Raw genomic sequence first — 14827 nt, 5'->3', positions numbered from 1 at the left:
AGATGAGTGTTTAACTGCACAGCACACAACTGAATTTCCCCCCCTTTTCAAAGGACAGAATCCACTGTCATTTATGTGCAGGAGCACCTCATCTGCCTTCCTCCAGTACAGCCAGAAGGCAATCCACCTGATGCCAAACCACATGTGAATAGGAGTCCACGGCAGCTGCTGCCAGACAGCAGCAAGGCACTGAGCTCCCTGCCCCTCCTGCAACTGGGCTGCAGACTGGATATTCTGGTGCATCTTCAAGGGACACCAGCAGCACTCACATAGCAAGCAGCAAAACTGCTGTGCTGCTTGAAACTTCTGTGGAAAATTCAAGGCTGGCAGGCAAGCTGACATGGCAGATTTGAAGCCGTGGGCAAGATGTGCCACAGGTCCAGTAGGTCTAGGAGTCCTTACAGACCAGAGCAGGGTGGAGCCTGTGCCCTCTGAAATCTCACCTCTTGTTTACTCTGCCCTTTATTGCAGCTGCTCTCCTGCACATTCTGCTGCTAGGCAGAGCACTGCTTCTGTATGGGTGGCAGAGGATTGCATGGCAACATCTCACGGCCATAGACAGAGACAGGACTTGTATTTGTTTTTTTAATAAATACACTTTACATTAAAGAAAAAAGGCCTTCAATTTGTAGTTTCCACACAGAGGGCAAAAAGGGAAGAACAAAAAAAAAGATTAAAAAACTGTAACCACAAAGGGTAAATGGGGGTTGGAAAAAAAAAAAAAAAAAAAGCGCGCTCAAACTTTAATCCCAGATTCCCACATCCTCAGGCTCCAATTAGGGCAAGCCAGGCTTTCCATCAGCCTTCTATAGAGCTGGTATCACAGCGAGAATCCCTGCTTTATACAGCCTGTTCATCCAGTTACCAAACACCCCCAGAACTCTCTGGAGGCCCACTTCATCTGAAACACAGAGACCTTGCAGGCAGTAACACTTGTGGTTTTTAAAAAATAAAATCATATTTAAAATAAAAATATTCTCATTCCTCAACAACTTTAGAAACAACAATCCTCTTATTTAGTAGTTGCATAAAAATGCCTCTCTTTAAATTTTAAACAATTTGTTTCCCCCAGACCTACCCCACAGTAATAACATACTACAGGAATACAAAGTTCATCAGTTCATTCCCTCTTCACTATAACACCTGCCTTTTTTTTTTTAATATATATATATATAAAACTATTTCTGTTCTTTAGGAAAGAACTTTATACAAAGAAAATATACTGTGAAATATCTTCAGAAGTTTCCTTGACGAGGAGAGTCATCTCAGCCTAAAATAAAAATTAAAAAAAAAGGCAGAGAGAAAAGAGGCCTAACCCCAGTTCTCTTTATTGAAGAGCTTCAGACTTTGCTCTGAGCCTCAAACTGACTCAAACCAACACAGCGGATGAGCTGAAGTTCCTCAGGTTTTTCCAGGAGGAAAAGGGTTGGGGTGCTCAAAATCCGTTTCCAATTTGGTCTCTGGTCTTCTGCTGGGAAGGGAGTGTTTCCTCCTGGCAGCACCCCACCTAACACTCGCTCCTCACTCGTTCAGAGTCAAGATTATGTCATCTTCCAAGTCGGAATTATCGGAGCTGTCAGCTGAAAAGGAGACACGTAGGTTATGTTCAGTCAGCAGACAGTCAGCAGGGCAGCTAAGCAAGGCACTAACTCATAAGAGATGGCCACCAGCTGCTTGGGACCAGCAGCACCTCAGCAACGAGGAAGGCAGCTAGCCCTATTAATGCATTTAAAATCAACCAAAAGCAGTTAACAAATCTGCACCATAGCTTTTTCCTCCCTGTTAAAGTACAGGGAAGAGGACAGCAGCAGCTCTAGCAAGTGCAGTTTCTATTAGCTGGCAGTATTTTCTCCTTACAAGACAGAAGTATACCGGGAGGAAGTTACCTGCACACGAGCTGCCTGCACAACTTAGGGTGCCCATCTAAAAGCCATCGTGCTGCATCCACCCCACAGCTCTTTGTGCTTGGGGCTGGACAGCTGTTTCTCACAGCTGTCATTTCAAAGCAAGTTTGACAGTTCCACTAATCCAATGTGGTTAAACATGGCCTCTGTATAATGTTCATGGGGCTAATTAATTACTCAGCAAGCTGGACCCAGACTTCTTCAGCATTAGGTTCTAACTAGTCCGATGGTCCCAGCAGCACATAACAGTGGGATACCTCCCCTCAGAAGAGATGCAGTCTATGCACTCAAAACTAGCACCTTCCTCTAGCAGCCTAAAGGTTACCATGAATTCATGTAAGTACATGATGCTCAATAACAGTGACCCATAACCTACTTCTGAACATTGTGTCTTTGCTGGTTTTTCTTCCCTGTGGTACAGGATGAGAGCATGAAAGGATTTGCCAAAAGCAAATACACACACACACACACACACACTTGCTTTTTTGTAGAAAATCTCCCCTTCCTCAGTTGCACAAGAGGGAAGTAGCAGCAGCTCTGGCATCAAGGAAACTTCCTGCCTTACCTTGGAGATGACGATGGTTCTTTCTCCTATGTAAATTCACTGGATGCTGCAGTTAACTAGGTGTTAAAAATAGTTAGGGAAGAAAAAAAGACACCAAGACTTCCATTTAGCCATCGCTATACTGGATCTCTATAATGCCTGTTAAGGTAAGCAAGGCTTTCTGGAACATTCAACCTTCTCAGATGATATTCTTAAGGAAAAAAAAAAAAAAAAAATCACAGGCAAGCACCAGAGGGCACAAACCCTTTTCCCCAACCCTCTTCTCTGAGAAAGCTTCTAAGAAGGAAAGCTTTTAAGAAGGAAGAGAAAAACTGAATGCCCAAACTGAAGATAAAGTTATCCTACACCACACTGGCAATCTGTACAGACAGCTGACTGCTGGAGTATCCTGCACACTTCTTTTCCAGGCCCACCAGAGGACTTTACAGGAAGCTTGTCCTTCTGATTAAAAATTACTTGGAAATAAGCTGATCTTTCTGGCCTCAATTCCCCAAGTCTCTGATGCACCCAGTACTGGAGCCATACTCATTCATGAGTGTGCTATTTCCCCGTGAAGAACAGGGGGAGAAGGAGCAATTACTTCTGAACTGCTTAAAGAAGCTCCAAGGAAAGTACAGACTGCCCAGGAGCAAGCACGTAATGCTAAGAAGTGGGGCAAGTAACCACAGCTGCAGAACAGCAATGCCCCTCCTCATACTGCCAGGTGCTTTTCACTGTGACCAGCTCTAGTCTCACCTTCCAGCATGCTGACCATGAACTGAAGGGTGATCTGTGCTCCCAGAGCAACACAAGGAGAGCTACTAAACGCTAGTAGCCACACTTCCACAGTAAGAGGGAAAGAAGTCCGTGGGAGATAACAATCCAGAAGCTCTGGAGAATAAAAGCAACTGAAAAAGTTGCTCTTACCTAAGAGCACCAGAGGAAAGCTTTGAAGATGGACTTCCTAGCTCCTTATGCTCCAGTCCACCATATAACCTTACAGATGTAAAGCTCAAATCTAAAAGTAAACCTGATTGCAGTTAACTGCTTGGAAGAAGCTTGTAAGACCTGCCTGGAAATTGCCATTTCAGATTATAGAAGAAACTGATGAGACAAAGTCAGCCATGCTGATGAAAAGGCATCATCGCAGATACTTGAATTCAGCACATTCCAAGGTGACTCCTGTCCTGGACATGGAAGAAGAATGTGGAATTCTCATCTATCATACATATATGCCATGTCCACTTCAAAAAAGACAAACCTCCTTGCCCAGGAACAAGTTTCTGGGCTCAGTGCACAAATTGCTTTGGGCAAGATAAACGGACCTACTCAACCCAAAGAGTTAACAGTGGAGAAACAAAGCAAATTTATACTTAAGAGTTTCTCCATGGATTGTTGCTGAAAAGGAAGCAATCTCTTCTAAGTCATGAGACAAGAAAGCTGCTCACTCCCATTTCAGTTGTTTTTTGAACTATTTATTTTGAAGCACACTTGTGTAGGGAGATTCAACCAAAACAGAGAAGAACAGGGAGCTCTGCTGCAATACCAAATCCCAAATGGCTCTATCCATTAACAACATACACACGTGGACATTTTGTAATCTGCAGTGTTCTGCAAAGCACTGAAGTAACTGTTAGGTAGCATTGAGTGGCTGACACTGTTGTGGGAGTGTGCTACAGGCCCCCCGATCAGGAGGAGGAGGTTGATGAGACCTTCCACGAGCAACTGCAAGCAGCGTCACGATCCCAGACGCTGGTGCTTATGGGGGACTTCAATCATCCAGATATTTGCTGGAAAAGCAATGTGGCCAGGCACGCGCGATCCAGACGGTTCCTGCAATGTGTTGATGACAACTTCCTGATGCAGGTGGTTGAGGAATCGACAAGGAGAGGGGTACCGCTGGACCTTATTCTCACTAATAGAGAAGGGCTTGTCAGGGAAGTAAAGGTCGGGGGGAGCTTGGGCTGTAGTGACCACAAGATGGTGGAGTTCAAGATCCTGAGTGGAAGAAGTAAAGCAAAAAGTAGGATTGCTACCCTGGACTTCAGGAGAGCCAACTTTGATCTCTTCCGGGACCTACTTGGAGCTATCCCGTGGGCTATCCATGTTAGAAGGTAAAGTGGCTTGTGAGAGCTGGTCGGCATTTAAGCAGCTCTTCTTACAAGCTCAGGATCAGTGCATCCCTGTGAGGAAGAAATCAGGAAAGGGTGACAGGAGACCTGTGTGGATGAGCAAGGAGCTCGTGCGCAAACTCAAAGGAAAGAAGGCGGCCCATGAAATGTGGAAAAAGGGTCTGACTACTTGGGAAGAATATAGGAATGTTGTCAGGGCCTGCAGGGATGCGACGAGGAAGGCTAAAGCCCACCTGAAATTTAATCTGGCGAAGGGGATAAAGGATAATAAAAAAGGTTTTTTTTTTTTTTTTAAGTACGTTAACAGTAGAAAGAAGACTAGGGAGAATGTGGCTCCCCTGCTAAGTGACGGAGGTGTTCTGGTAACGGGGGATGCTGAGAAGGCGGAGATACTGAATGCCTTCTTTGCTCCTATCTTCAGTGAAAAAGCTCCCCCTCAGGAATACATGACCCTGGAGGTTAGTGAGAGATTCTGGGGAATGGAAGACCTTCCTTCAGTCAGGGAAGAGGTGGTCCGAGAGCGCCTAGGCAACACCAATGTTCACAAATCCATGGGACCCGATGGGATGCATCCATGGGACCCGATGGGATTCATCCATGGGAGCTGAGGGAGCTGGCAGAGGTGATTGCTGAACCGCTTTTGGTCATTTTTGAGAGGTCTTCGAGGATGGGGGAGGTGCCTGAAGACTGCAGGATAGCCAATGTCACTCCGGTCTTCAAAAAGGGCAAGAAGGAAGATCCAGGCAATTATAGGCCAGTCAGCCTCACCTCTGTCCCTGAAAAGGTGATGGAACAGCTTGTAGTATATGTCATCTCTAGACAACTGGAGGAAAAGGAGGTTATCAAGAGTAGTCAGCACAGGTTCACCAGGGGGAGGTCGTGCTTGACCAACCTGGTAGCCTTTTATGATGTTGTCTCTGGCTGGGTGGATGGGGGGAGAGCAGTGGATGTAGTCTACCTTGATTTCAGCAAGGCATTTGATACTGTCCCCTACAACATCCTTATAACAAAACTGAGGAAGTGTGGGATAGATGAGTGGACAGTGAGGTGGGTTGAGAACTGGCTGACTGGCAGAGTGCAGAGGGTCATCGTTGGCGGTGCAGAGTCTGGTTGGAGGCCTGTAACCAGCGGTGTTCCTCAGGGGTCGGTGCTGGGTCCAGTCTTGTTCAACATCTTCATCAATGATCTTGATGAGGGGATGGTGGCCACCCTCAGCAAGTTTGCTGATGATACGAAGTTGGGAGGATTGGCTGACAGCCTGAAGGCCGTGCTGCCATTCAGCAAGACCTGGACAGGCTGAGAGCTGGGCAGAAAAAAACCGGATGAGGTTTAACAAAAGCAAGTGTAGAGTCTTGCATCTGGGGAGGAATAATTGCATGCACCGGTACCGGTACAGGGGATGACCTGCTGGAGGGGAGCTCTGCAGAGAGGGACCTGGGTGTCTTGGTGGACGACAGGTTGGCCATGAGCCAGCAGTGTGCCCTTGTGGCCAAGAGGGCCAATGGCATCCTGGGATGCATTAAAAAGAGCGTGGCCAGCAGGTCGAGGGAGGTGATCCTCCCCCTCTACTCTGCCCTGGTGAGGCCTCATCTGGAGTACTGTGTCCAGTTCTGGGCTCCCCAGTACAAAAAAGACAGGGATCTCTTGGAAAGAGTCCAGCAGAGGGCCACGAAGATGGTGAAGGGCCTGGAGCATCTCTCTTATGAAGAAAGGCTGAGTGAACTGGGTCTGTTCAGCCTTGAGAAAAGAAGACTGAGAGGGGACCTGATCCAGATCTATAAGTATCTAAGGTGTGGGGGCAGAATGTTGAGGCCAGACTCTTTTCAGTGGTGAGTGGAGACAGGACAAGGGGAAACGGCCGGAAACTGCAGCATAGGAAGTTCTGCACCAATGTGCGCAAGAACTTCTTTACAGTGAGGTGATGGAGCACTGGAACAGGCTGCCCAGGGAGGTGGTGGAGTCTCCTTCTCTGGAGATGTTCAAGACCTGCCTGGATTTCTACCTGTGCGACCTGGTGTAGGGAACCTACTTTGGCAGGGGGGTTGGACTCGATGATCACTGAGGTCCCCTCCAACCCCTACAATTCTGTGATTCTGTGATTCACACCTTGGAACTCAAAAAGATTTAGATTTAGGGAAAAAAAATAAAAAGAACAGAATCTGATGGCACAAACACCAAGCCTGACACTACAACTCACCTTCTTTTTCTTGTAAGCCTTTTTCCAAACTGAAATGCTAGGTAAAGAGCTTAGACCTTTCTTTCTTACACTCACAGTCTCTGTTAATTTTTCAACTTTCTGTATCTATGCCAGAAAAAAAAGAAAAGAATTTCAATTTTATCTCAAAAGTTACGTTAGTAGCAGAAAAAAGGATGCAAAGTCAGAAATGACATGTTGACTTCACACTTTAAGCAACTGCAGAAGAGAAAGAAGGCTTCACTGTCCTAACAGGCACAAATAAGGTAGAGAAGTGAAGTGACAGGTTCAACCAGAGACCCCTCAAAGTGCAGGACAAGCAAACAGACATGGCTTCTCCTATGTTGTTTCCTGGCCCACCTTTTAAGATTTCACACACACAGCTGGGAGCTCTTGAAGAACGGAAATACCTTCTTTTCCAGAATTCACTGAGTTGCTCTCTCAGATAACAATTGTTTTTACTGACAGCTGGCTATGAGAGGCTATGGGTAAGCAAGCATGATGTACTGTGCCTTACACACCAGTGAGGGTAAAAGTCAGCTAAGTCGATTCAGTTAGATCTGCATGTTTGTCATGACATTAAATGGAGGACATGACATTAAATGGTCACCTGTGGTTACCAAGCTGGTAAAGGTACTTACTATCTCCAAGAATCAGCTCAACTTCCTCATCAGCATCAGAGTCTTCATCTTCACCCTCATCACCCTCTTCCAGGAGGTTGGCAAGTTCCTCATCGTCGGAGGGCGAAAAGTCATTTTCTCCATCCTCACCAGCATTCTCATTGTTCTCATCCTCCTCCAACTCAGCCTCCAGTAGCTGGTCTGTATCTAGTTCATCAAGGTCATCTGTATCATCATCATCTTCATCATCATCTTCTTCCTCTTGTTCTTCTTCCTCCTACAAAGACAAAACCAGTCCATTGTGGACAAGAAAACAAATGCAAAATGGCTTAAGAATAACTGAAAAAAGCACACCTATAGATTCTACTTCTCCCCACATCCAGAGATCATCTATACTTTCTCTTTACAAGTACCGAATAGTGCACATGCTGGATTATTAGCAGGCTTGCAGAGTTTGACCTGCAAAATGTTACTGCAACATGGATACCACTGGGTCAAGCTCCTCTCCAATACTGCCAATACATCACCATAAAGCAGTCCTGAGAAGGACAAGCAGTAAAACCCAGTAATCCATAGCTTTGTTGCTAGTCTTGTGCAAAGTGCTTTAGTTTCAACTGGGTAAGAACTTCCCCTTTGCATCAGATAGCACACAGCATGGATGTTCTGTCTCATCCTGATTTAGGTGAGATGCAAAATGTAGCAAAAGATACTATCAGCCTATACCAATCCCAGAACCATCCAGCTGAAGATGCTAGACTTGCCCAAAGCAGTTCAAAATGTTCATCTTTGGCACTTATCTGCAGATCAAGAGCTTTATTTTTCCTACTAAGACATAAGAATTTGCATTCAATAAAGCAACTGAATACTGATAGTACAGGCCAAACCCATAAATTCATTAGCTGATAAAGCTGAGTGGGAAGAAGCCATTACAATCCTATCATTCTTCCAGACAAACGAGAAGTTGAGAATGCCATTACAGGCTGAGCTCCAGGAAGACTCCAAGACTCAAGGAAAGGGTTCACTAAATGTGCACATCTCCTCGGAGTATTTTGCTCTAACAGAATGTCCTCACGTAGCAGGAAAGCAGTTCTCAAGTCTTAAATGCCCCTCTGCTTAGGAAGAGAGCACATTCTGAAAACTATGAAGCAGTTAAGGTAGATAATTAACAATCTACTGCAGGAGTTAGTTTGGTCTTCAAGTTCACTGTACTCATACTGTTGCTTTAACTACTGCTTTTTGCTTTATGGATCTGAAAATGAAAAAGCCTTACTTTTACAGCCACCACTCAACCTACTTTTTCTTCAGTCAGTGCTATAGGGAAAAAAAAAAACACAACAACCACACATCCAGCATCCGTCATAAGAAACAAAGAATGTCAAAAAGCGTGGGCATGTTCTATTGTCTCTCCCCTTGCAAAAGGCAGCCCAGTCTCTTCTACTGATCTGAGGTGATCCTCTGTTGCCTAAAACAGAGATTACAGAACAAAAACAGCAGTTTGCTCCACACTCCTTCTGAAGGTGTTTACATTAAAAGTAAGGTTATGGCAGCCTATGTGAAGGCCTTATTTTCAGCAACTGAAAACTTTACTGTGAGTCAATGAATTCTCAGAAGCACATTGCTTTTGGAGTTGTATACATGCTGGGAGTGGGAATATCTTGCAGTTCACTGTTTCAAACTGCAGTGCTGTATTAAGCACAATTTTCCTCCTTTCTAGTGAAATACATGGAACTAAATATAAAAACCTTCTGGTTTTGTTCTAAGCATATGCCTAAATGTCTAAAACTTTATTACTCCACTGAGGATTTAAATCTGATTAAAAACTGAAAAGACAAGGGAGTTTGTTTTCTTTTTTCAGCCTCTAAACCCTGAATCTGCAAAGGACTGAATCAATTCATTTTTAAAGTTCAGAAAAAAAATGAACGCCAGCATCTAGAGACAGATGAAAAATTACAGACATTAAGAAAAAGCTATACAGTCTATGAGATTCATTTAAAGTTTATGTAGTTGAAGCCTAAAGGATTCTGAAAAAGTGTTATATCAGCATTGTCATTCAAGCTTAAGGCAAGACAATATCGTAATTTAACTACAGAATGAAATAACATTTGTATGAAACTAAAGATTTCTTTTGGCTAGAGAATTAGAGGAAGGATATATTTAGGTACAAATTAACTTTGAAGGATCGTATCAACCAATGAGGAAAAATCCCTTACAAAAATACAAATAGGAACAGAATGCTTGACAACTGAAGTCAATGCCGCCTTCTTTCCAGTTTAAATTACTTAATCTGAGGCACACGCTCAAAATCCATCCACACTCACTCAAAAACCACCTAAGGAAAAAAATATATATATATCAGATCTTAACAGTAAAGCAGAACCAGAAAATAATGTGAAAGCCACACTACAGGAAGTCCTGTCTGTGTGTGTGACGGAAAGAGTGCTACACAACGTGCTCACTGTGGGTTGTGAGCTGAATGCCACAGATGTTCAAGAGGAGTGAACCTACACTGAGTCATGTTTTAACAGACACAAACAGGAGCCAGGAATCTGTGCTGCTTCTGCTATCTGTAAGTGACACTCGGTCTTACTGATGCATATTGAGGCTGTAGCCTCATCAGATACCACAAGTGTCTCTCACATAGGATCCCCACACAGATAAATACGGTATGCCTTCACTGATTACGTGTATAAGGCAAAGAACAGTGAAAAAGCCTTGTGCAATGTCACAAGGAAGGTATGACAGTCATCCCAAATCACATCTGAATTTGTGATGGAGAAATCTTCAAAGGATGCCCCTGCCTCATAAGTAGCTAACAAGAGCCTTGAGCACAGGTGCTGCTAGACAGAAAAACCAGCACACATCTGTGCAAAGCAAGTGCCTGTACTCCATGGCACACAGGAATCAGCATACACCACATTACTGAAAACAAAATAAACCCAGAGAACACCACCACCACCACCCGCTCAAGGAACTGTTTTAACCATCACTAACTCCTCTAGATGCCTGAAAATGTCCCTCAGGTTTGGGTTCTTTGTAAAAGCTGCTGAGCTCAGAACTTGAAATGTTCCTGTAGTCCTCACATCCTTCTCTGCTTCTTTAGAGAATATTCTTTCCCCCTCAACAGGCATCACTTAAGAGCTGCCAGTTATCTTTATCTTTCCAGACAGTGCAAGTATTGTAGAATTAAACTGACTGTCTTATAACCTTCCCTCCAGAAAACATTCTACCTTGCTAGCAGCACTCTGACTCACTGTCTGGCATTTGTGGGACTGCTCTGCTGTGAGGTGACCTGTTATTACAATACAGCCATACCAGGACCCAGCAGGCTGGCTTAACACTCCCAGCCTGAGGCTATCATAGAGAAAGGAAGATCTAACGCTCTCTTTCAAGTGGAGAGGTAACATCAGAGGGATACGATGAAGCCCAGCTTCACTACCTGTTTTAGTTACAATGACTCTGGTGCACTACTTGCTTGTAAATACTTCAGGATTAACTTAAGGGAGCTTTACCTTAATAGTTAGATGCAAGGAGCAGAACAGTTTAGACTACAGTACCTAGTGATCTCTACTGAGACTCACATTCATAATTATATATTCTATTAGAATTAGGATTTATAGATGTATACCTATAGAGTATACAAATTGCATGTATATTACATAGGTAATACTCGTGTGTATGGATCTAAAAACACAGCTGTAAAGCAGTGATTGTAAATACTAGGATTTTTCAAGGTAAGTTTCACAATACCACACCGGTGATGCTCCTCCTAATGGCCAGCATATAGAAATGTCACCACATAAAAGCTGCAGTGCAGAAGTTACTACAGTATCCATTCACCTGGATGGCTAACTCCTTCTATTCTTCATGAACAAAGAACAGCAATTATAATCAAGGAATGATAATTTAATAAACACCCACTCTACTGCATACACAACAAGGCTACCTTGCCCTACTTCTCTGCATAAATACCTGCAGTGATGTCTTCACTCCCACAAAACACAAAGGCTTCAAAAATAAGGCAATAAATATAAAGCTGACAATGTAAAGTGAACAAAAGACCAACAAAACAGAGGAATTACAAGGGGATGAAAAGAGGAATTATTCACCTTTCATGCAGAATAACTATCCACAGATAAGCAGAATGTCTGCAAAGGGACAAGGCCCCTGTTTAAAACTGTCTCACTGAATTAGAATTTGAAAAAAAAATTAACAGAGATGAACTTAAGCTGAAAAATATATCTAAACAAAGGGTTCATATGTTTAACTCTAAGTCTTAAGAAGATATCTCATTTTTGTATGATGTCATCAGTTACATGTGTTATACAAGTATAAACAATGCAGGAATTACCTGTTCTTCTAGGGCAAGACTGCCCTGCAGCTCAATCCAAAAGCACGTTGTGCCACTTAGGGAGACCTCTCAACACTCCCTGGCTCACCAAAATTCACTTGTTCACTCACACTGTACCAAATAAATCACAACACAGTCTATGCCTCGCAAACTACTTCAAAGATGATCTAAGATAGCAGCAGTGATTTACATCAGCTCTTGAACTTGCCTACAACACAGGCAGACTTACAGAGCTGTACAAGAAAAGCTAGGCATCTTAGAGAATCAGATAGGCCATTTACATTGCAAAGGACATCAAGATACCTCAAAGCAAACTACTAGTAACTTAATTCTACTATCCAGTTTATGTAAATATTCAGAAAGCCCAGTAGGCTCGGTTCAATTGATTCGTTGTTTATAGTTACAGGACATCCTCTAAAGGAATGGCATAAATGGGAGAGGCAGCTCCGTAGCAAGAAATGCTTGTTGTCAAGTATTCATACCCAGCTCAGTAAGTAACTTTTGGTCTGGTTCCAGCTTTGTGTATTTACTTAGATACTGTTCAAGTCTGCATGCAGTTTCACTTGCATGCATTTCACTTTACAGACCCTCACCTCCACCACAGACTGTCTTACTGTTCTCCTTCACCCATTCATTTTGCACATAAACTCACTAATTTGTCTTTTTGAGTAGTACAGGTTATTGATACTTAACATACTCACTGCTGTTCATCTCTCAACAGAAGGCTCAGGAAAACCTCCATCTTTCACTTCTTTAAACACTGATGCAAAATACATGTTAACTGGTGTCCTGATTTTATCAGCATTCCATATGATGACCTCATGCAGCAAGCTGTTGGGTGCTGGAGCACAGAGCACTGCGGAGCTGTACTTCCTCGTCCTGTGTTTCTAGCAGTCTCATGTGAATTCTGGCTCTTCAAGAGGAAAGAACACTGAGAAGGGACAGACTACAGCTCCCAAGGGCCTTCAACATTCCTGATTCTGGGCGATGGGAGCGGACCGCTCTCTTCGCTTCCAGTATTTAGCATTTAGCAGCAGTCAGAAAATCCTTCTCTCCCACGTTTTCAATTTATTATTTATTATTATTAACTCCCATTTTATCTCATTATCTTACATTCTTTTACTCGTTGCAGTAAATTTGTTATCTTTCCCTATCTTACTTGGGTTGTTTTTATTTTCCTTCCCCCCAAAAAGGGGACAGGAAATTGAAAAGGAGCTAGGGAGACCTTCTCCTTCTTTCCCCACTGTCACACATGAAACCACAGAACTTTTAACGCATTTCTGCTCTGCAGATTAACATTCTATCATTGCACATACAAAGTGCTTTCTGGAAGTGTGGCTTACAGCACTGCAGATCAATAAAACCAAACATTTCAAGCAAATGTTGCAAGTCTCTTGTGCTCCTAGCAAATAAAAAAAAAAAACAAACAAACAAACAAAAAAAAAACCACCAAAAACCTTATCCCAAATTACATTTTGCATATGAGGACCACAGGTAATGGCACCACTAGAAGTGGATTAGCAAACCTTCTCAGATAAACAATCCTGAAGAGAAAAGCTTCTGAGTCCTCTAGAAGTTGTTGAACATTCTCCTTACTGCAGCTTCCCAGGAGAAACTTTGCCAGAGGGTCATTAAAGCATAGTATTCTCTGCCTCTTTACATACTTGTCTAAGAAAATAACACTTTCTGAACTTCCTGAGTTTATTTTCTAAATCATACACTATTCCCTTTATGTATTAATCCACTTGTGCATCAATTCTCAGAGTTATTGGTGAATTTGGAGAAACTATTTCTATTCAGCAGACAGGACAACACTGTTGACAGGACAATACGCTGATGGCAACACACAGAAAACTAATATCAGATGTCCCAGGATTTGCATAACTATGGTTGATCAGAATTTCCTCTTCCCTGAGATGATATGCACAAATTCTGCAACATCTTGTAGGTTCCCCAACACCTCAAGGACATTGGTCACTATGAAAATTTCAGGCCATGGTCTGCCTGTAACACTTCATATATAATTTAGTAAGTATATATCCACTGAATACCACTGAATCCCCATGGTGTACTTCCTTATCTGTCCTTGAACTGAAGTGAGCATCTGCTAACTTAATGACATTGAAACAAAGCTTCAAATAACTAAGAAATAGAATTTTCTTCCATTTAATACATTAAACACTAAACCAAAACACTAAACCAAAACATTAACAAAACAACTTTCTATACCTGTAGTCTAAGTAACCAGAATGCTTTTTGTGCAACTTCCAAACTTTGCTTATTTCTCATTAAGAGAGTGATAAGAGCTACAACAGAAATACAAATATATCAGCTTACTTTATAAGCTGTCTTGAGACTTTTAATACTGTTTCTTATATTTCTTGAATTCAACAGTTTTCTAGACAAGATGAACAGAATTTGAGATTTCTCAACTCATTCTTTTCTTCCTCTGCTAGGATTTGATCCAAAACAAGTATTTACATTAACAGACCTCTGCCCAGCCTTTTTTTGCTACTGTTGTATGAACCATTCAGCTGCCATGGACCCACGGTTGCTCCTACCCCAGCCCCATGCTCACCTCCTGTCACCACATCCAAAACAACAATTCTCCTTTGCAGGTGCTTCCCAGCAACTCCTCTCTGAAAACACATTCCCCATTGCAACGCTCTGTTTGAAACCTACTGAATGATATTACTCTACTCTTATTTTAAGAGGCCACTTTTTCCTCTACCCACAAAGTGGTCAAACAGTGAAGCTTTTGTTGCTTTTTCAAATCTTCAGCTCATATTTAATTTACTTCTGGTTTTTTTTGGTTTTTTTGTTTTTTTTAATAGTTCTGTAAGTCTAATTGCCTGCTAATAAACACCTGCTTATATAAACAGTTGTCTTTCTCTAGTTTTTTTGTAAAAAAAAAAAAAAAGTGTTTCCCAGTCCTTTTTTTTTTTTTTTATAAACATTTATTTGCTTTTGCACCTACTAGCTTACTTTTTCTTCTCTTTCATCCTCTTCCTCCAAGTTACTCCTAGAGAAAAGCAAACCAATGTCTAGTAATCTAGCCTCTTAGAAAGTATCAGTATGTTTCCAT

General features: G+C 42.5%; 1 protein-coding gene across 3 annotated transcripts in view; it reads right to left on the bottom strand.

The window, feature by feature from the left end:
• Positions 1-1123: 1123 nt before the first annotated feature.
• DCAF1 (DDB1 and CUL4 associated factor 1) overlaps positions 1124-14827 on the bottom strand; it is a 52194-nt gene continuing 38490 nt past the window's right edge. For 2 of the 3 annotated variants that reach the window (XM_048956987.1, XM_048956990.1), the window contains 2 exons: positions 7416-7671; positions 1124-1580 (listed from right to left, as the gene is read on the bottom strand). In XM_048956987.1, coding sequence (XP_048812944.1) covers positions 1522-1580; positions 7416-7671 — 315 coding nt within the window. In that variant the 3' untranslated portion in view covers positions 1124-1521. The other variant, XM_048956989.1, reaches the window with a different exon arrangement.

The sequence above is a fragment of the Lagopus muta genome, chromosome 11 (genome assembly GCF_023343835.1).
Source record: "Lagopus muta isolate bLagMut1 chromosome 11, bLagMut1 primary, whole genome shotgun sequence".
In the NCBI taxonomy this organism is placed as follows: domain Eukaryota; kingdom Metazoa; phylum Chordata; class Aves; order Galliformes; family Phasianidae; genus Lagopus; species Lagopus muta.
The sequence above is the reverse complement of the archived record's forward strand: the minus strand, read 5'-3'. Positions and strand labels throughout refer to the sequence as shown.